The sequence below is a fragment of the Myotis yumanensis genome, unplaced genomic scaffold (assembly GCF_028538775.1).
Source record: "Myotis yumanensis isolate MYYU_CA2020_CCGP unplaced genomic scaffold, mMyoYum1.0.hap1 SCAF_7, whole genome shotgun sequence".
NCBI classification, from domain to species: domain Eukaryota; kingdom Metazoa; phylum Chordata; class Mammalia; order Chiroptera; family Vespertilionidae; genus Myotis; species Myotis yumanensis.
In genome coordinates this window covers 35,627,373-35,650,544 of record NW_027223758.1, presented here as the reverse complement: position 1 = coordinate 35,650,544, position 23,172 = coordinate 35,627,373, and the positions used below count along the sequence as shown (strand labels likewise).

The 23,172-nt window shown below is 42.4% G+C and overlaps 1 protein-coding gene across 3 annotated transcripts in view; it reads right to left on the bottom strand.

The window, feature by feature from the left end:
• Positions 1-23,172, bottom strand: part of ITCH (itchy E3 ubiquitin protein ligase) — a 121,744-nt gene that overhangs the window by 77,716 nt on the left and 20,856 nt on the right. For all 3 annotated transcript variants that reach the window (XM_070420172.1, XM_070420173.1, XM_070420174.1), the window contains 2 exons: positions 9,261-9,351; positions 1,711-1,852 (listed from right to left, as the gene is read on the bottom strand). In XM_070420172.1, the coding sequence (XP_070276273.1) occupies positions 1,711-1,852; positions 9,261-9,330 (212 nt within the window). In that variant the 5' untranslated portion in view covers positions 9,331-9,351. The remainder of the gene's footprint in view (positions 1-1,710; positions 1,853-9,260; positions 9,352-23,172) is intronic.

Sequence of the window (23,172 nt, the reverse complement as noted above, 5' to 3'; positions counted from 1 at the left end):
GAGCTTTTAGTTTCAAATGTCTCATCTGACCATTAAGAAAAACTTTTTTTAAAGTCACTGGTTTACTTCTCTGAGGGGAAAAAAAACAAGAAATCCAAATGTTAGGTAATGAAAGCAATTTGTGTACTATTAGGTACTAGTGGCCCGGTACATGAAATTTGTGCACTTGGCCCGGCCTGCGCCCTCTTGGACATCTTTAGCGCTACCGCAGAGGCGGGAAAGGCTCCTGCCACTGCCGCTGCGCTCACCAGCCGTTAGCTCGGCTTCCGGCTGAGTGGCACTCCCCCTGTGGGAGCACACTGACCACCAGGGGGCAGCTCCTGCCTGGAGCATCTGCCCCCTGGTGGTCAGTGCGCATCCTAGTGACCGGTTGTTCTGCTGTTCGGTCAATTTGCATATTAGCCTTTTATTATTTAGGATGTGACAACTAGTTACATTTAAACTACATTTTTATATACAGTTGGTCCCCAAACCAAGTATTTTAAAATCCATTTGTTGAGCTGGCTTGGTGTGGTTCAGTGGTTGAATGTCAACCCATGAACAGGATGCCATGGTTTGATTCCCAGTCAGGGAACATGCCTGGTTATGGGCTTGATCCCCATAAGGGGGAGTGTAGGAGGCAGCCAATCAATGAGTCTCTACCACCATTGATGTTTCTCTCTCTTTCTCTTCCTTCCTCTCTCTGAAATCAATGAAAACATTTTTTTAATCCATTTGTTGATAAATCATACGAAAAAAGCCTAATATGCAAATTGTCCCCTCGACGGGAAGTTCAACAGGGAGCGGCCCCTCCCCCGCGACCAGCCCTGCCCCTGATTGCCCCTCCCCAACCCAATCAGGGGCGGGGCTGGCAGGCCAACCTCCTGCATCCCCTCCCCCCAGCCCGGCCCCAATCGGGGCGGGCCAGCCAGACCCACCCATATACAAATTCATGCACTGGGCCTCTAGTTTAATCTATAATTTCCTTCAATGAGTGCTCAAAACCAACATTTGAGGCTTTGTCAATAGTGTTGAAATTGAGCTACATCCTGCATCTATGAATTAATATTGGAGAGAACACTAATATATAAACATATGCACATGGATATATATTGTAACAGTGTCTAACAGCACAACATTAGAAACCAAATGATCAATAGGGAACTAGTAAAATAAGTGATAGTCCATTCATACTCAGGAATATTATGTAGCTATATAAGGGAAGTTAGACCTGTATGTACTCAGCTAAAAAGATACCCATGTTATGTGAACTAGGTATAAAAACAAAGTTGTAGAAGAAAACATATAGTATAATTTTTTTAAAGGAAGAAATTCCCTGTGTAGGTACTATGTGAGCATCATAATAAAACAAAACTATCTTTTAAAATTAAATTAAAAAATAAAGTGAGCTACTCATAGCCCTCTATTTCAAACCCTAACTTAAGTAAAGAGCTACTAAGAATGGCTCATGACCATGGGTTCCCCCAGCTGTTATTCAGGGGCAATAGCGACAGCATCATCAATTAAACTGGAGAAAGTAAAGGAGAGACTAGAAAAACAGAAATATCTAAAGAGAAACAAAAACGGAACTAGAGGAAGGAGTCCTAGGATGGGGGAAAAAGAAAAAGATGAAAGAGAGGAAAGAAGCAAAGAAAACAAGTGAAACCTTTTTAAAGCTACATTTCTCAGCTACTAAACAAAATATACTATAGAAAATACTTTCAAACCTACACTGTAAGGGGTTGCTTCCATTTGGGACTGTTTGTATTGTTACATTTTTCTGTCTTCTTTGACTGTCCATCTACTGTAACTTCCACATAAGGACTTGGTCCAAACCAATTCTTTTTATTTTCTTTAAGTTTTGCTGAAATGACTAAAAGAAAAGAAAAAACATTTCAATATTTGAGTTGACAGTTTGATAGTTCATCTTCAAATCACTTTAATTTCATAAAGGTTATTTAAGCACTATTACTTTTACTCAGAGGAGCAGGCTTACTCTAATATTTACTAATTTTATTCACTCATGAATATTTTCTCCTATTCCAGTAAATTAATATAGGACTTCCCCACACCATCCACCCAAACTCCCATCAGTATCATTGGTATAGTAGCCCACTATCATTATCAATCATCCCAGAACTCTGAGGTCAATTAAATAGTATACTGATAGCCCGGCCAGTGTGGCTCAGTGGTTGAGCATCGACCTATAAACCAGGAGCTCATATGCCTGGGTTTCAGCTCGATCCACAGTAGGGGGCATTCAGAAGGCAGCAGATCACTGATTCTCTCTCATCATTGATGTTTCTACCTCTCTCTCCCTCTTCCTTCTCTCTGAAATTAAAAAAAAAAATTTAAAAAGCATTTCTCCCCTCCACCCCCCCAAAAAAAGTATACTGATAAACTTGGTCAACAAATATTTAAATGTCTACCATGTGTCAGATATTGCTCTAAACTGTGGATAGAGCAGTTTACAATAGAAAAGGCATTGGCTCTCAAGAAAATGAGATCCTAGTTAGAGAAAAATCCTTGTGACGATAAAACAAACTAATGTGGCAGAATGGCTTGATAGTAAGGAAGACCTCTGAGGAAGTACTTTTACAAAGCTTCTAAATGGCAAGGAGCTAGTCATGTGAAGACTGGAGTTGTGAACAGAGTTTTGGCATGTCCAAGGAAAAGTACAGCAAGTGGGAAGAATGGTAAATGAAATCACATTAGGGTGTTAAGCCAAGATAAGGAATTTCGATTTTATTTAAGCATGCTGGAAAGCCACTGGAAGAACAGTTACAAACTAGGATTACTTTTAGCATCTCATAGATCTCATATTATATTAGCAAGAGCTTCCTACATTGTGCATCTTGAGATACTGACTTTAGCCTTAACCCTTGAATTAGTCACTTTTGCCATAAATAGCCTTGTCCAAGCCCCTGGGACAGTACAACAAATATATGCCAGTCTAGCAGAGCACCCCATGGTTTTCACAAGTAACAACGCATTGTTTCCGTATAAACTAGGTGATCATAGCCAAGGAAATACTCTACCACCTGGATATCTACTCTAGCAGAGAAGTTTAGAGTAGCAGTCACCAACCGGTGGTCCGCAGACCACTGATGGTCTGTCAGGTCCGAAAGGTTAGTGACCACTGGTTTAGAGAATGCCATTGCCCATCAAGGTGAAGGGACGGTTTGTAGATGCTAGCAAAGTTTGTATAGCAGCTACCCAAGAACCTCAATATACAGAACAAATCACAGATAGTCTGAGCATCCTATCAGGCATAGTTCCAGATGGCAGCCCTGAATCTCTTGACTTCACACAAATCTAATAATTCTGCCCTTTTGTGTTTCTGTGCCTTTTTGGTAGCATTCAAACTAGCCATAGACTTACTATTCTAATGATATATGCACATTCAATAAAGTAGAACTTCATCATTATTTTGAAATGCTTTTTATAATGAAGTTCAACCTAATTTGAAATCAATATGCATTACCAAAAAAAAAAAAAAAAAAGGCCCAGCTGCAGTGGCTCAGTGGTTAAGCATTGACCTATGACCCAGGAGGTCACGGTTCGATTCCCAGCCAGGGTACATGCCCAGGTTGTGGGCTCGATCCCCAGTCTGGGGGGTGCTTAGGGGGTAACCGATCACTGATTCTCTCTCATCACTGATGTTTCTATCTCTCTTCCTCTCTGAAATCAATAAAAATATATTTAAAAAAAGAAAGAAAAGCTACAAAAGATAATGCCAGAAAAGTAGTCAATAAGGAGCCACTGAGGACATTTAAGTAAAAGAGTACTATTCAACAAATTTACTGGGTGCCCGTAACACATCAGGTATTATTATGGGCACTGAGGAAACAGATGATCAGATTAACACTCAAACATCATTCTTCTGCTGTGGGAAAAATAAGTTAAAGGGAGACAAAAGTAGGGGATAAGAGGCTAATAGAGTCATTTTAATCAAGAAATAGATGGTGGTCGCCCTGGCCAGTTTTCTCAGTGGTCAGAATGTTGGCCTTGGGACCCAAGGGTCTGGATTCAATTCCACCTTGGTTACAAGTTCCCCAGCCCTAGTAGGGGTGAGTGCAGGAGGCAGCCAATTGATGTGTTTCTCTCACATAGATGTTTCTCTTTCTCTCCCTCCTCCCTCCCTTCCACTCCCTCTCTAGAAATCAATGGAAAAAATATTCTCCGTGGGGATTAAAAAAAAAAATTTTGAAAGTGGTTTGGACTAGGGTGGTGAACATGGATATGGGGAAAAATAACTATTTCCTAAGGAGAACCAAGAGGATTAGATTGCATGTGGAAGTCGGGAAAAGAAGCAACAAGGATAACTCCCAGGTTTCTGGCATGAGTAGCTGGATAGAAGATGGTATCATTTAATAATATGGAAAAGAACATGATTGAGGAGAGTGGAATGGGCAAGAAATCAAGAGTTTAATAATGAGTGTATAAAATTTGAGATGCTTATGGGACATCTAAGGAAAAACACTAAGTAAGAAGTATTTTTCAGAACAGAATAGTATAATCAAGTGGGGACCAGACCCATCTCTGATTAATGTGTACTATAAAGCTCTAGTACTTAATACAGAACCAAATTCAATCATAGGATTGCCACAGAAAAATATAAAATTCCTATTTTTAATTCGTTTATAGTCTGAGAAAAGAGGGAACAAGCCCAAACAATTATGCAAAAATATTACGTTTCTGGGGGCTCTTGTGGTCCTCTGAAACTAAATCTAGAACAAAGAGCAACTGCAGACCTGATAGGAAGAAAATATTCTGCCCTTAATGGCTTTTTAGGGTTCAAACTTTTGAAAGCTATTTTGCCACATAACACCACCCAATCTCACAAAGTCATTTCAGGAAACTTTAAATGGGAAAATGAAAGAGGAAGGAAACTAACACCAACTATTAGAATTTACGGTGTGTCTGATGCTTATTGTCATTCCAATACTCATCATGACTATTCTGTGAGATAGGTATTATCATCTTAATTTTTAAAATATATTTTATTGATTTCAGAGAGGAAGGGAAAGGGAGAGAGAGATAGAAACATCAATGATGAGAGAGAATCATTGATCTTGCATGCCCCACACTGAGGATTGAGCCTGCAACTAGGCCATGTATCCTGACCAGGAATCGAACCCTAACCTCCTGGTTCATAGATCCATGCTCAAACACTGAGCCACGCTGGCCAGGCATCATCTTAATTTTAGAGAATCTCAATGATTCCCTAATGCCGGCAAAATTAGGTTTTAACTCTCTTGGGGCATTTTATATTGTTTACTATGTACTCCCAGCCTCCTCCAATACCAAATCCCACCCAGCCCCTAGTATTCTAACCACCAGTAACTGTTTGCTGTTCCCCACAAAGGCCATGCACTTTCATGCCTCTATGTGCTACACCCACCCTTTCCCACCCAATAAAATCCTACTTCTTAAAAGACAAACGCCCCCTTCTCTTTGATTGAATACTTCTTTAAATCTAAGAAGTTAATTGTTCCTGCCTCTATGCTTCCATAGCATTTTCATATTATATATGTCTCCTACAGATTTCATTTCTAGTTTTTTAGTAAGTGTATTACATAGTTTATATTTGGTTTAATTCACCCTGTAATAACCTTCATGGCAAGGATGTAGTCAGTCTTTATCACTCCTATAGCACTTAGTGATTTAAACCTGAGAAACATTTAAAACATTTGTTGAACCAAATGATTAGTCATAGTAGAAAACAAGTTTCCCTGCTTTATAGTCTGTGCGTGTCTGTCTGTCTGTCTCTCTCTCTCTCTCTCTCACACACACACACACACACACACACACACACACACACACACACAATATTAGTGTTCTTCTGATCCTTCTGTTCTGAAGGTCAGGGCTTTGAATTAATTTCAGTCCTTCACCTTAGTTGTCCGGTGCAAAATAAAAACTTTGATAATTTAAATATAAAGAAAAAAAGTGACTCCAATTTATCTAACCTATTTTGGTAACCAGGAGACTATTGAGAACAGAGTAAAATAAGTGAGGGTGCTGAGACCAGTAAATTAGCCTTATGATGGGCTGATAAGAGATGAAACCAGTTAGGCAAGGGCTATCTCTATGGGTCAGAAGTCATGACAGGCCTCTGTGGCAAAACTATGTCTTAAATATGAAGGACCAAGCAATCAGAGCTAAATACATGGTAATCTAGTAAATTTGGGGAAATACAATAATATTTCATTCCAATTAGTAATAACTAAAATCAAGATGGTTTCTCTTCCTCAAATGATGAGTTATGAGTAAAGACTGAGACTAAGAAATTTCTAGAAAATACTGAAGTACTATTTTGCCAACATAGTATGTGTGCATATAGCAAACATCAAATAATACACAGATAAATTCAGTATAGCTGAGATTATATAGAACATAATTAAACAGGAAATGGCTAGAGAAAAGGATGTAAGAAAACAGATTTACATCCCAGATAAGGGACCCACACAACAGGATTAGAGAAAAAGAGTACATGATCCAGGAAATGCAAAAGTAAAAATCAGCAGAATCTAATATGGACAGGGATATAAAGGATAATGGAAAAAGAGGTAAGAAAATTTTAAATATGTGATCCAACATATTTTGATAGTAATGTTTACACTTACATTCTGGCTATAAATTAAACTTTTACAATAAATATTAATGGTCTTTCCCAAAACAGTACCATTCTTACCAGTCATTTTGGCTCCTTTTTAAAATATATATATATTTTTACTAGAGACCAGGTGCATGAACTTCGTGTGGTGGGGGGGGGGGGGGGGGGGGGTCCCCTTAGCACAGACTGCACCATCTCTAATCCAGGACCCCTCGGGGGATGTCCAACTGCCGGTTTAGGCCCGATCCCCAGATCAGGACTAAACTGGCAGTTGGACATCCCTCTCACAATCCTGGACTGCTGGCTCCTAATCGCTCACCTGCCTGCCTGCCTGCCTGGTCGCCCCTAACTGCCCCCACCACCGGCCTGATCACCCCTCACTGCCTCTGTGCGCCGGCCTGGTTGCCCCCGCCGGACTGGTCCACCCTTACTGCCCCCTCTGCAGGCCTGGTTGCCCCCAACTGCCCCTCTCTGCTGGCCTGGTTGCCCCTAACTGCCCCTCCCCTGCTGGCCTGGTCACCCCCAACTGTCCCCCTGCTGGCCTAGTCGCACCTCACTGCCCCCCCACTAGCCTAATCACCCCCAAATGGCCCCCCGCCAGCCTGGTTGCCTCTTACTGCCCCCCCTGCTGGCCTGGTTGCCCCCAACTGCCCCCCGCTGCCGGCCTGGTCGCCCCTAACTGCCCCCCCTGCCAACCTGGTTGCCCCTAATTGCCTCCCCTGCCGGCCTGGTCGCCCCACGCAGCCTGCTTGTTCAGTCGTTTGGTCATCCCTCACTAACCCCCCTGCCGGCCTGGTCGCCCCACGCAGCCTGCTTGTTCAGTCGTTTGGTCATCCCTCACTAACCCCCCTGCCGGCCTGGTCACCCCACGCAGCCTGCTTGTTCAGTTGTTTGGTTGTCCCTCACTAACCCCTCCTGTTGGCCTGGTCATAGGCAGCCATCTTGTGAGGGTGTGAGGGTTAATTTGCAGGTTACCTCTTTATTATATAGGAGGACTGATTTCAGAGAGGAAGAGAAAGGGAGGGAGAGATAGAAACATCAATTATGAGAGAGAATCATTGATCAGCTGCCTCCTGCACGCTGCCTACTGGGGATTGAGCCCTCAACCTGGGCATGTGCCCTTGACTGGAATTGAACCTGGAACCCTTTAGTCCCCAGACCGATGCTCTATCCACTGAGCCAAACCAGCTAGAGCTGGCTCTTTTTCAATAAAAAAAAATGTTTTAATTGATAATGTTAAGAAAGACAATCCTATATAATAAAAGAACATGCAAATTAACCCTAACGGCAGAATGACCGGGAATGACAGTTGCTATGACACACACTGACCACCAGGGAGCAGATGCTCAATGCAGGAGGTGCCCCCTGGTGGTCAGTGCACTCCCACAGGGGGAGCTCAGCTTAGCCACAGCCGGGCTGACAGCTGCAAGCACAGCTCCCGCCTCCTCGGCAGCGCTAAGGAGGTATGACTACGGCTTAGGCCTGCTCCCCAGGGAGCAGGCCTAAGCCATCAGTTGGACATCCCCCAGGGCTCCCAGGCTGCCAGAGGGATGTCGGACTGCCAGCTTAGGCCTGATCCCCCTAGGGAGCAGGCCCAAGCCAGCAGGCGGACATCCCCCAAGGGTCCCTGGACTGCGAGAGGGCGCAGGTTGGGCTAAGGGGACACCCCCTTCAAGCGCACGGATTTTCATGCACTGGGCCTCTAGTTTATAATAGATGTCATGTCTCTGAAATAAGTATCCTGCCCTAGCCAGTTTGGCTCAATGGATAGAGCATTGGCCTCTGGACTTTAGTGTCCCATGTTTGATTCTGGTCAAGGGCATGTACCTCAGTTGAAAGCTTATTCCTGTCCCTGGTTTGGGTATGTGCAGGAAGCAACCAACTGATGTGTCTCTCTGTCTCTCTCCCTCCCTTCAACTCTCTCTAAAAATCAATGGAAAAAATATCCTCAGATGAGGTTGGGTAGTGTTATATGGCAAAATAGCTTTGACGTGGGTGGCGCAGAAAAAAGGAAGACCCTGGCCAAAAGCCGGGAGGTCCTGATTGGCCCTGATCGCCAGCCAGGCCTAGGGACCCTACCCATGCACGAATTTCATGCACCAGGCCTCTAGTTATTCATAATAGCCAAAAAGTGTAAACAACCCAAACACCAATTAACTGATAAATGGATAAATAAAATGTGGTATGTCCATACATGAAATATTATTTGGCAATAAAAAGAAATGAAATACTAATACATGTTATCCAAGAATGAATTTCCTGAAATATTAATGTAATTTTTGGCCTGGCCCATGTTGCTCAGTGGTCAGAGCGCCAGCCTAAACAGCAAAGGGTTGCAGGTGCACACTGTGCCCCTACCCATCCACCCATCGGGGCACATGCAGCCAATCAACGTGTCTCTCTCACATCGATGTTTCTTCCTCTCTCCCCCATCTCTTCTTCTCTCCCTTCCTTCCACACTCTTTTTGAAAAGCAATGGAAACAATATCCTCGGGTGAGGATTAACAACAAAAATGTAATTTTTACATATCTACACATTTTGTTCATTCATTAAGCAAATATTAATTCAGCACGATATGTAACTAAAGATTTTCTTCTCTTAAGATTATTTTTTATGTTGGGGGGCAGGAAGAGTAAAGTAGTGGGTCTTTTAAAGACTTACCAGTGATCTGAAGTTGTGATTTCATGGTCAGGCTACCCATTGAACCAAGCTGTGATCCACTGTCACACATACCACCAATAGGACTGCAAACCTGAACATGGCAAAAGAAAAACTTGTAAACATCAAAAATTCCCATTTTAAAAATATGTAAATGGGGCTAACCAAGCCATTTCCACATCCCACTGAATGCGACATAATAACCAGTGGTATTCACATTGCTAAATATAATTTTCAATTCTAAGTATTCATCCTGCCTAACCTACCAGAAAAATCTGACATGGCTGATCATTCCTCCTTCTGAGGTTTACCTTCTTTCCTTGAGTTTCCAAGATAAATTCTCTAGGTTTATGTCCTACCCTCACTGATTGTTCCTTCTTAGTCTCCTCTGACAATTCCTTCTCTCTGTATGCTTTTCACGTTGGAGTAACCTAGGGCTCAGTTATTGGCTCCTTCTTATCCTGATACTCAGTTCCTCAAAAATATCATCCATTCTTCACAGCAAACGAAACAAAATGAAAAGGAAGCCCACTGTGTGGAAGAACATATTTGACAATGATACATCTGATAAAGGGTTAATTTCTAAAATATATAATGAACTTATACAACTTAACAAAAGAAAGACAAACAATCCGTTTAAAAAATGGGCAAAGGACCGAAATAGACACTTCTCCAAAGAGGACATACAGAAGGCCGAGACATATGAAGAAATGTTCAAAGTCACTGATCTACAGAGAAATGCAAATTAAAATGACAAAGAGGTATCACCTCATACCTGTCAGAATGGCTACCATCAACAAATCAACAAATGACAAGTGCTGGCAAGGATGTGGAGAAAAGGGAACTCTAGTACACTGCTGGTAGGAATGCAGACTGGTGCAGCCATTATGGAAAACAGTATGGAGTTTCCTCAAAAAATTAAATATGGAGCTGCCATTTGACCCAGTGATCACATTTCTAGGGATATATCCTAAGAAACCTGAAACACCAATCAGAAAGAATGTATGCACCCTATGTGCATAGCAGCACAATTTACAATAGCTAAGATCTGGAAACAGCCCAAGTGCCCATCAGTAGATGAGTGGATAAAAAAGCTGTGGTATATTTATACCATGGAATACTACGCAGCAGTAAAAAATAATCTCTTACACCCTTTTAGACAACATGGAGGAACCTGGAGAGTATCATGCTAAGTAAAATAAGTTAGTCAGAGAAAGACAAGTATCACATGATCGCACTCATATTGGAATATAAGTAACAAAATAAATTGATGAGTGGAGAATCGCGGGGGTAGGGGTGGAGTGGAGGGGGGAAGAGATCAACCAAAGAACTTGTATGTATATATGCATAACCCATGGACACAGACAATAGGATGATGAAGGCCTGGGGCAGGGGACGGGGTGGGTTACAAGGAGTCAATGGAGGTAAAAACGGGACATATGCTATACTTTCAACAATAAAGATTTACGTAATAAAAAAAATTTTAAAAATATCATCCAGTGGTATGGCTTTACATATCATCTATATACCAAAGAGTTCCAACTTTATATTTCTACTAGAGGCCCAGTGCACGAAATTCATGCACTTGGGGGGGGGGGGCTGTCCCTTGGCCCACCCTACACCCTCTTGCCGTTCAGGAGTCCTCAGGAGATGTCCGACTGATGGCTTAGGTCCGCTCAGGGGGAGCGGGCCTAAGCCGTCAGTCAGACATCCTTAGCGCTGCCATGGAGGCAGGAGAGGCTCCCGCCACTGCCACTGCACTCACCAGCCATGAGCCCAGCTTCTGGCTGAGCGGTGCTCCCCTTGTGTTAGTGCACTGACCACCAGGGGGCAGCTCCTGCATTGAGTGTCTGCACCCTGGTGGTCAGTGTGCATCATAGCCACCAGTCGTTCTACTGTTTGGTTGATTTGCATATTAGCCTTTTATTATATAGGATCCCAAACTTTACTCCTCAACTCTACACAACTTTACTTGAGTATTTAAAGACATCCCAAACTTAACACATCCCAAAATGAACTCATCTTCCCCGTAAATTATCTCAGTTGATGGCAACTCCATCCTTTCAGATGGATGATCAGGCTAAAAAAAACCTTGGAGTCACCCTTAACTCCTTTCTTTAATATTTGCCTTCCAACCTGCAGGCAAATTCTTTTGTCGCTATTTGCAAAATACATCCAGAATTCAACCATTTCTCACCACCTCGACCACCAATATGTTCAGAGCTTCCTCTGACAGCCATCTTTTCCCTAGATTATGGCAATAACCTAAAAGGTCTTCATGTTCCTACCCTTGTCTAGCCTCAGTATCTATTCTCAACACAACCAGGATGATTCTTATCTAAAAGACATAATATGATATGTGCTTCCAACATCCTGATTTCCTTCTATTCTGCTCCCCTACTCAGGCACCTACTTCCATGTTATTCTAGCATGCTCTAGCCTTAGGGACCTTTATTCTATTTGATCTCTTGTCAATTTTACAATCTGTTCCACCTATCCTGGTCATTTTCTTCTACTGACTATATCACTTTCTGACATACTAAGTAATTCACTTTGTAGTTCATGGGTTCTGACACTCTAGGCTAGAATACAAACTCTAACTGAGCAGGGGTTTTGTGGTGTTCATTGATGAAACCCAGAAGCCCAAAACAGTGCCTGATATACAGCAAATCCTTAAATAAATGGCTATTGAATTATATTAAATGAAAAACTGTAACATATCTTCTTCAGTCACTAGTCAGGGAAGAGTTAATCTCCATGTGAAAACAGCATGATTCATATAACAAATCCTATATAATAAAAGGCTAATATGCAAATCGACTGAACAGCGGAACGACCGGTTACTGTGATGCACACTGACCACCAGTGGGCAGATGCTCAATGCAGGAGCTGCCCCCTGGTAATCAGTGCACTCCCACAGTGGGAGCGCCACTTAGCCAGAAGCCACGCTCACGGCTGGCGAGCTCAGCGGTGGTGGCAGGAACCTCTCTCGCCTCCGCAACAGCACTAAGGATGTCTGCTGGCTTAGGCCCGCTTCTCAGGGGGGAGCAGTCAGTCGGACATCCCCCAAGGGCTCCCAGACTGTGAGAGAGCACAGGCTGAGCTGAGGGACCCCCACCTCCTGGGTGCATGAATTTTGTGCACCGGGCCTCTAGTACTTTATAGAAGTAGGAACACTTGGGCTTGATTCCTAGCTCAACACTTACTATATGATATTATTTGAATTATGTATAACCTCGCTAGGTCTCAGTTTCCTATCAGAAAAATGGGGCTAATACCACCTCTACCTCACAGGGGTTGTTGTAAAGTTTAAATGTTTATGTTTTTGGAAAAAAAACAAACCTCTGTAAATGTTTGTTATTTATCATTAATAGTATTTGAATTAAACTAAATATGATTTAAAAATAAAAAACTGTTCTTAAGCTTTTGGGGACTGAATAAAAATATCAGAAATATTTTAAATAGGCCAAGGTAAAGATTAAAGTCAAACAAAATTTACATAGCACTTACTATTTGCCAGGTACTATGAAAAAAGTATTCACATACAAAAAAGCAAACAAAATATATTTAAACCCTAAACATTGCCTTGAGTTTTTATACAAAGTGAGACTTCCACTGAAAATTTTAAATAAAAAACAATACTGATGTTTTCCCAAATCTACCAAAATGAAATAGAACAATAATTCCTACTGAGATGAACTCTATGAAATCTAATGTTTCGTTCCTTGACTTACATATGAAAACATTCAAAGCTAAAATTTTGGCCTTACTATAGTTTTGGTCTTATATATGTAGTTTTCCCTTCACCTTCTTTATTTATTTAAACTGTACCATTTCATATGTTTTATAACCTATAATTTACTAAAAGAGCCATTTTAAGATTTTAAAAATGATTTTTAGAGGGAAAGGAGGGCAGAGGGAAAAAGAAACATCAATGTGACAGCAAAACATAGATTGGCCACCTCCTGCATACCCCCTACCAGGGATTGAACCAGCAAACTGGGCAGGTGCGCTGACTGGGAAGTGAACCAGCAACCTTTTGGTGCACTGGACAACACCCAACCAACTGAGTCATACCGGCCAGGGCAAGCCCCTTTATTTTAAACTAGAAGCCTGGTGCATGAAATTCATGCACGGGGGGGGGGGGGGGGGGGGAGGGCGGGTCCCTCAGCCTGGCCTGTGTCCTCGCGCAATCTGGAACCCCTTGGGGAATGTCCGACTGCTGGTTTAGGCCCAATCCCTGCAGTTAGACATCCCTCTTGCAATCCGGGACCACTCTCCCCTATCTGCACACATGCCTGCCTGCTCGTTCCTAACTGCTTGCCTGCCTACCTGCCTGACTGCTCAGTGTGCATCATAGCGACTGGTCGTTCCGGTCATTCTGGTGTAAGAGTCACTTAGGCTTTTATATATATACTAGAGGCCTGGTGCACAAAAATTTGTGCACTCGGGGGGTGAGGGGGGCCCCTCAGCCCAGCCTGTGCCCTCTCGCAGTCTGGGACCCCTCGGGAGATAACGACCTGCTGGCTTAGGCCTGCTCCCGGGTGGCAGAGGGCAGGCCCAATCCCTAGGTGCAGCCCCTGGTCGGGCTCAGAGCAGGGCTGATTGGGGAGTTGGGGCGCTGCCCCCCTGTCATGCACAGAGCAGGGCAGATCGGGAGGTTGCGATGCCACCCTCAGTCACGCTCAGGGTAGGGCCGATTGGGGGGTTGGGGCGCTGCCCCCTGTCACTCACAGAGCAGGGCCCATCAGGGGGGTTGGGGCTCCGTACCCTGTCACGCACAGAGCAGGGTCGATCAGGGGGTTGGGGAGCTCCCCTTCTCACACACAGAGCAGGGCCGATCAGGGTGTTGGGGCACCGCACCCTGTCACACACAGAGCCGCAGGGCAATCAGGGGGTTGGGGAGCTCCCCCTATCAGGCACAGAGCAGGGCTGATCAGGGGGTTGGGGCGCCTTCCCCTGTCACGAACAGAGCAGGGCAGATAGGGAGGTTGTGGCCCCGCCCCCTGTCACACACAGAGCCGCAGGGCAATCAGGGGGTTTGGGCGCTGGCCCCTGTCACGCTGATCCCAGTGCCGGAAGGCCTTGCGGCTCCGCTGATCCTGGTGCTGGGAGGCATATTACCCTTTTACTATATATGATAGAGGCCTGGTGCACGGGTGGGGGCCAGCTGGTTTGTCCTGAAGGGTGTCCTGGATCAGGGTGGGGGTCCCACTGGGGTGCCTGACCAGCCTAGGTGAGAGGCTGAGGGCTGTTTTCAAGCTGGCGGGTGACTGAAGCTCCCAACCACTCTTTTTTTTTCTTTTTTTTTTATTCTGGGCCAGCTTTAGCTCTGAGGCTTGGCTCCAGCTCTTAGGCCTCGGCTGCTGAAAGCAGGTATCTGGTTTGTTTGGATTCTATAATCGAAACACTGTTTCAACTCCAGCTCTGAGATCCCAGCTGGCTGAAAGCAGGTTTCTGGAGTTTGTTTAGATTCTATATTTGTAACAATGTTTCAAACTGCAAGCTCAGAGGCCAGCAGCGGCAGGCGGGGAACATTGGAGTCCTCCGTCACTGAAGCAAGCAAGCCTCATGTTCGCTTCAAGCTGCCTGGCTGCCGGCCGCCATCTTGGCTGGCAGTTAATTTGCATATCGCCCTGATTAGCAAATGGGAAGGGTAGCGAGTGACACCAATTTGCATGTTTCTCTTTTATTAGTGTAGATAGATAAATAGGGAAGGTATACACCATAAATAAAGTCATTAGAAGTCACCCAGAATATAAAAAAATGAGGTGTTAACAGAAAAGCTTTAACACTGCATTTCAAAGGATATTCTTATGATTCAAAGTGCTTGTTATAGAACGGGCCCTCAAAGACATCATTACCACATTCTGCATAGTTATTATCTTCTCAATACCCAAAAGACTGTTTACCACAGAACTCAACATCAAGACAAGTAAATTAAGAGGCAGTAACAAAAGTCCAATATCTGAGTGCTGATTTCATGCATAATCTATATCAACAGTTGCCTGCTAGAAAAAATAGTATAGTGTAGGTTATTTACTCTAAATTAATATTAATTCAAAGTTGCAAAGAAAATCTAAAATCTCTAGAGATAAAACACATTTTAAAAACAAATTAACTTTATATAGAAAGACTGATGACAGTATATATAGACTGTAAACATATTTAGGAACAGTGATTCTCTCCAGATAATTACAGAGAATCACTATGAAAGAATTGTGAGATGCTCTACAAAAACATGCTGGTAATTTTAATATCAAATTCTTGAAAAGAATAAAAATTACTGTTTGTATAACAGTAAAAAAGAAAACTACAGAAATGGCCTAAATACCAATTGGCAACCGGTTAAATAAATCACATATTCATACCATGCAGTCATTAAAACAAATAACTTATTAATGGCTAAAATGGAATAATTCCATGAACATTTTAACATTACAGAATATACACAATGTAATGTTATTTTTGGAAACAAAACATATATTTGTACATAGACTTACAAATAAACACAAAAAAGTTTATATCCCAAACTGGTAACAGTAGTGGGTGAGGGAGGTCTGTGTGTAATAAAGAAGGTAATCATTGGGAAACTTAGGTTTTATATGTATTGTTTGAGGTTTTAAAAAGAAACCATGTAACATTGATGACTTGTAGAATTTATAAAACAGGCAAGACAGGGGATATGCTGTCAGGAGGTAACCAGACTTATCAAGTAATATAATTTATATAACTGTCCTAACCATATATACACTGTATACCTAAAACTAATATAGTACTGAATGTCCACTGTAATTTAAATTTTTTTAAAAAAATTTTTATTGACTTTAGAGAGAGGAAGGAGGAGAGAGGAAGGCGGCGGGGGGGGGGGGGGGGGGGCAGTCAATCAGTTGCCTCACATACACACACCCCGACCACCCTTAGGTGTACAGCGCGATGCTCCAACCAAGCCATACCGGCCAGGGCTAAAAAATTTTTTAAATAAATGAAGTAGAATAGTAGTAAAAATATATCAAAATGGGAAAAAGCAAAAAAACAAAACAGGCAAGACAGAGTAGACAGAATAGAGAATATATACAAGTCTCGTCTTCTCCCCTGAGCTCCAGACTCCTAGGTTTGACTATTATTTACAACTGTCTACATGGTTAAAATCACTAAATCGAAACTATCACCTGGGCACACTCATTCAATACCATCCATCCAGTTACTCAAGCCAAAGATACAAACATTATCTTTCCCTCAGCAACATGTGCTTAGGATTCTACCTCCAAAATATGCCCTACTATATACCCTAAAATACATATCTACTTTTTTCCTTCTCTTCTTAACCATCTTAGTCCAAGCCACAAACATCCCTGCTATGTCAACAAATTACTACAAGTCATTAAAACTGGTCTCCCAACTCCAGCTCCCTCTCCCTCCCCACATCCATTCTCCACATAGCACCTAGGGTACTTTTTTAAAAATGAAGTTAGAATAGACACTTTTCGAAAGTGGACATACAGAAGGCCAAGAGACATATGAAAACATACTCAAAGTCACTAATCATCCGAGAGATGCAAATCAAAACGACAATGAGGACCCTAACTGGTCTGGCTCAGTGGATAGAGCGTCGGCCTGCGGACTGAGGGGTCCCAGGTTCGATTCCGGTCAAGGGCATATGCCTTGGTTGCGGGCACATCCCCAGTGGGTGATCGATGTTTCTCTCTCATTGATGTTTCTAACTCTCTATCCCTCTTCCTTCCTCTCTGTAAAAAATCAATAAGATATACTTTAAAAAAAAAAAAAAGACAATGAGGTATCATCTCATACCTGTCAGAATGGCTATCATCAACAAATCAACAAATGACAAGTGCTGGCGAGGATGTGGAAAAAAAGGAACCCTCGCGCACTGCTGGTGAGACTGCAGACTGGTGCAGCCACTGTGGAAAACAGTATGGAGTTTCCTTAAAAAATTAAAAATGGAACTCCCATTTGACCCAGTAATCCCACTTCTAGGAATATATCCCAAGAAATCAGAAACACCCATCAGAAAGGATATATGCACCCCTATGTTCATAGCAGCACAATGCTGCATAATAAAAGTGTAATATGCTAAGTGTCCGACAGATCAGTTGACCATTCAGTCGACCACTCAACCAGTTGCTATGATGCACACTGACCACCAGGGCGTATAAATATTTCTCTCTTTTCTGCATCCAGTGCGGCTAGAGAGTGGTCCGGTTCCTGAATAGGGGCGACTAGGGATTGAGAAAATGAAAGAGATAGACACAAATACAGTAGGGAAAGCTGGGACTGGGTGGGACCACTGTCCTCTAATGAAGAGACAGGGACCCAGAGCCAATATAGCACGTTTATTTTATACAGCAAAAACCAGGAAGTTTTACTAAAGCCCAAGACAAAGAAGATTATGTGCATTTTTGTGGGTTCTTTGTAATCGTCACTTCTGGGTGGGCCCAGATAATCATGTTTGCTCCTGATGCTTGGCTGGATTTAGATAATGAAACCCACCTCCTGGTGCCTGAGCTGTAAGTCAGGCTGACAACACACCTGCCTCTGGCAAGGTGTGTTTCCAGGATGTGGCTCTGCCAACGCCACTGGATTCAGCTGACAATAATTAAAGAAATGCTCATGTGCCTTCCCAGGTGCTCTCTACATCTCCCCCCTTCTTTTGTTTTTAGTAATTGCATTTGGCACAGCTAAACCTAAGGACTCTGAGTAAAATATCCTGAAAATGTTAACATGTACATGTGTGTTGGTTATTCTGTTAACAGCCAGAAGTTTGTTCTTGATGTTTTGGTTATGCTGAATAATTTGCTTAGAGTTTTTGATGATGTAAATGGAAGTGTTTAAAAACAGAAAAAAGGGGGGAGATGTGGGGAGTGGCTACAGTGTTTGGACAGGTTCAAGCCTCGGACTAATGAGAGGGCACAGTTCTCTCACTGCCACATGCAACTCCCAGCTTGGAGGGCAAAGCCCTCCCAGCACAATTATAGCCAACAGCTATAGCTGTAAGCTTGAAACTATGGTCCGAACACATGGCCCCACGTGCCTGAGTGATGTGGGCTTGATAGAGTTCAGGTGCATGTAAGGATCGAAACACACGAGTATGTTGTAAACATCTTGACCAGGCCCTTACTTTGCCTCATGGAATCTAGCTATCAAATAAAGATACAGCTTGTAGTCCGTGGCGCTGTCACTAGCTCTCCATCAGAGAGGACAGCGTCCCACCCAGACCCAGCTTTTATTCTCTTGTCTGTCTTTTCTCAATACCTTCACTGCCCCCACTCAGGCTCACCGAACCTGGCTGAGCTGGCTCGGCACATAAGGCACCCATCGTGGGGCTGATTATGCCATGGTTGTGCCAGCTTGCCACAGGAGGCAGACACTCCAACTGGTAGGTTAGCTTGCTGCTGGGATCGGCCAATCGGGACTGGGTGAGAGGGCTGGACACGCCCTAGAGCCCTCCCACAGTCTCCATTGGCCCCGATCAGGACTGGGCAAGATGAATTCATGCACCAAGCCTCTAGTTTACAATAGCTAAGAGATGGAAACAGCCTAAGTGCCCAACAGCAGATGAACAGATTAAAAATCTATGGTATGTCTACACAATGAAATACTATGCTGCTGTAAAAAAGAAAGAGCTCGTACCATTTGCAACAGCATGGATGGACCTGGAGAACATTACGCTAAGTGAAATAAGCCAGTCAGAGAAAAATAAATATCACATGATCTCACTCATTTGTGGAATATAATGAACAACAGAAACTGATGAACAAAAACAGATCCAGAGACATAGAAGCATCGAACAAACTGTCAAACCTCAGAGGGAAGGGGACAGAGTAAGAGATCAACCAAAGGACCTGTATGCATGCATATAAGCATAACCAATGGACACAGACAGTAGGGGGGTGAGGGCATGTGCTGGGGGGTGGGAGTGACTGGGGAGAGGTCAATGGGGGAAAAAGGAGACATATGTAATACTTTAAACAATAAAGAATTTAAATTTTTTAAAAAATGAAGTTAGATCATAACTTCCTATCTCACTTAAAATAGAATTCAAACTCATTATCCTAGCTTTCAGAAACCCTATTCCATTCCACCCATGACTGATTTTGTGATTTCACCTCATATCGTTCTCCTTACCCACTGCAAATCTGGGTTTCTTTCTATTCCTCAAACACACCGTTATTCCAGCCTTCCAGCCTTTTGCACCAACTGTGCCCTCTGCTGGGAATGCTTTTTCCTCTACCTTTAAAAGCCAACACTTCTTGTATACCGGCCTCAAGTTAAATTCTCACCTCTTCAGAGAGGTCTGCCCTGATTACTCAATCTAAAGTAGCCATCTACTACATTTTATCAGATCATTAAAATTTTCCCATTTATGGACTGTAAGGCTCACAAAAGCAGGCACCTTGTCTATCGTGATAATCAGTGCCTGAAATATTCTATAATTTTTTTTCTCAAGTCCACAATTTATATTAAGGTTCACTCTTTATGTTGTACAATACTATGGCTTGACAAATGAATAAGGCCATGTATCCATCACTACAATAAAACAGAAAGATCTCACCACCCTAAAAATCCCCTATGCTTCACCTATTCATCTCTCCGTCTTCACTCAGAACCCTTGGCTATCATGGATCTTTTTACTGTCTCTGAAGTTTTGCCTCTTCTAGAATATCAGATAGGTAGAAACATACAATTTGGAGCCCTTTTGGGCTGGCTTCTTTCACTCAGAAGTATGATAAAAGGTTCCTCCATATCTTAACATAACTTGACAGCTTATGTTTTTAATTACTTAATAATATTCTACTGTTTGTACCACACTTTATCTATTTGCCTACTGAAGAACATCGTGGTTGCTTTCAGTGTTAGGCAATTATGAAAAAAAGCTGCTATAAATATTCATGTGCAGGTTACTTGTGAACTTATTTTCAACTCAATTGGGTAAATAGTAATACAATTGCTGGGTAATGATAATCCTATGTTTTAGCTCTGCCAAATGGCCTTCCAAAGTAGCTATACTATTGTGTGTTCCTACTAGGACTGAAAGAGAATTCCCATTACTCTATATCCTCACTAGCATTTGGTATTGTTCACTTTTTGAAATTAAGTCTAATAGGTAGATGTACAGTGGTATTTCACTGGTGGTTAAATTGCAATTCCGTAGAACATATAATGTTCAAAATCTTTTCATATGCTTGTTTGCCATCTATGTATATTGCTTGGTAAGGAATCTCTTCAGATCTTTTGCTCACATTTTGTTTTCTTACTGTTGCATTTTAAGAGTTCTTTGTATATATTAGATACAAGTCTTTTATCAGATATGTTTTGAAAATATTTATTTGCAGGCTATGGCTACTTTCATTCTTTTAACAGTGTAAAGGTTCTGGTCACCAATTCTAATGTGTGTGTGTGGCAGGAGACATATACTAGGTGTACCAGTTAATAATGCAAATTTTTTTCAATACTTGGAGTAACACATATATTGATATATGTAATTTGATGTGTATGCTATTTTGTTGAATTGACAGTAAGCTTCAAAACTTCATATGTCGAATTAGCTGAAGGTGTTAACATCATAGATATTTTTATGCTTAAAAATGTCAAATTTCGTGCCAAAAAAAAGAGCATTTGCAGGAAATTTTAATTCATTACTTTATTTTGAAGAAAAAGTTATCGAATACTTCAGGAAGCTTATGGTGAACTTGCTCCATCTCAAGATACTTGTAAACGCTGGTTTAAATGCTTTAAAAGTGATGATTTTGATGTAAAAGACAAAGAACATCCAGGTTAACCGAAAAAGTTTGAAGACCAACAATTACAATTACAAGCATTATTGGATGAAGATGCGTGTCAAACTCAAAAATAACTTGCAGAAAGATTTAACATTGCTCAGAAAACAATTTCAAGCAAACAATTTCCGATCGTTTACAAGGAATGGGAAAGATTTTAAACCACGCTTTGATCGTCAAACGACCAGAATGTGCCAGTAATCATGGCAAAGTAATTTTGCTTCATGATGATGCACCATCACACACTTCAAAACCAGTTAAAGACACGTTAAAAGATCTAGCCTGGGAAATATTAACCCACCCGCCATATTCACCACACCTTGCTCCTTCAGATTACCACTTGTTCCGATTGATGGCACACGCACTTTCTGAGCAGCACTTCAAAACATACGAAGAAGTAGAAAATTGGGTCTCTGAATGGTTTGCCTCAAAACAAGAGAAGTTCTACTGGGACGGTATCCACAAATTACCTGAAAGATGGGGGAAATGTGCAACTAGAGATGGACATTAATTTGAATAAAGCACTTTTGATGTTTCTCTTGAAATTATCGTGTTTTCTTTGATTACAAAATGCGCCATTATTAACCGGTACACCTGGTAGGGGGAGTTTCCCACACCAACAAGCAATTCTCCAACACCAACTGAGTGTCCTACAATTTAACTCAATTCTGACACTATCTACCTGGAGATAGTGTCAGATCCTACAGTCCTACAAGACTGCCACCCCCTGACCCCCCAGCCCCAGCACCACTTAGAGGCAGTTGGACAAGTCCAGGTTATCACCTAAGCTTCTGACAAACCAGATATAGATTGGAAGTTCCAACAACCCCCTCCTCAAGCTCAATTAATTTACTAAAGCAGCTCACAGAACTCAGAGAAACATTTTATTTACTAGATTACTGATCCTATATAATAAAAGGCTAATATGCAAATTGACCGAACAGCAGAATGACAGGTCGCTATGACGTGCACCGACCACCAGGAGGCAGACGCTCAATGCAGGAGCTGCCCCCTGGTGGTCAGTGCGCTCCCACAGGGGAAGCACCACTCAGCCAGAAGCTCAGTTCACGGCTGCGCTAAAGATGTCCGACTGCTGGCTTAGGCCCACTCCCCCGAGGGACTGTCTAAGCCAGCAGTCGGATATCCCCCAAGGGCTCCCGATCTGCAAGAGGGTGCAGGCCAGGCTGAGGGACACCGCCCCCCAAGTACACGAATTTTGTGCACCGGGCCTCTAGTTAATTATAAAAAAGGATGTAACTCAGGTACAGCCAAATTCCGTCATTGAACGTCAACCTATGAACCAAGAGGTCACAGTTCAATTTCTGGTCAGGGCACATGCCCAGATTGCGTGCTTGATGCCAAGTGGGGAGTATGTGAAAGACAGCCTATCGATGATTCTCTCTCATCACTGATGTTTCTATCTCTCTCTCCCTCTCCCTCCCTCTCTGAAATCAATAAAAATATATCTTTTTAAAAAATAATAAAAATAAATAAATAAATAAAGACCCTAGCCTTGGAGGGATAGCTCAGTTGATTAGAGCATCATCCCGATACACCAAGGTTACTGGTTCAATTCCCAATCAGAGTACATACATGAATCAGCCAATGAATGCATAAATAAGAGGAACAACAAATTGATTTTTCTCCCTTAAATCAGTAAATTTTAAAAATTAAAGTTTAAAATAAATATATAGCCCTAGCTGGTTTGGTTCAGTGGATAGAGTGTCAGCCTGCAGACTAAAAGGTCCTGGGTTTGGTTCTGGTCAAGGGCACATGCCTGAGTTGCGGGCTTGATCCCCAGTAGGGGGCGTGCAGGAGGCAGCCGATCAATGATTCTCTCTCATCATTGATATTTCTGTATCTCTCTCCCTCTCCCTTCCTCTCTGAAATCAATTTTACACACACACACACACACACACACACACACACACACACACGAAAGGAAGAAAAAATAAAATAAAATAAAATAAAATAAAATAAAATAAAATCGAGATCCTAACCCAAAACGGCTCAGCCAGGCTGTTCCCAAATTTCTGACCCTCAGAAACTGCAGGAGTTTCTTGCCTTATGGTTGAATAATTCCAATCTCTGCCTGTTTTCCCATGGACCTCTCTTCT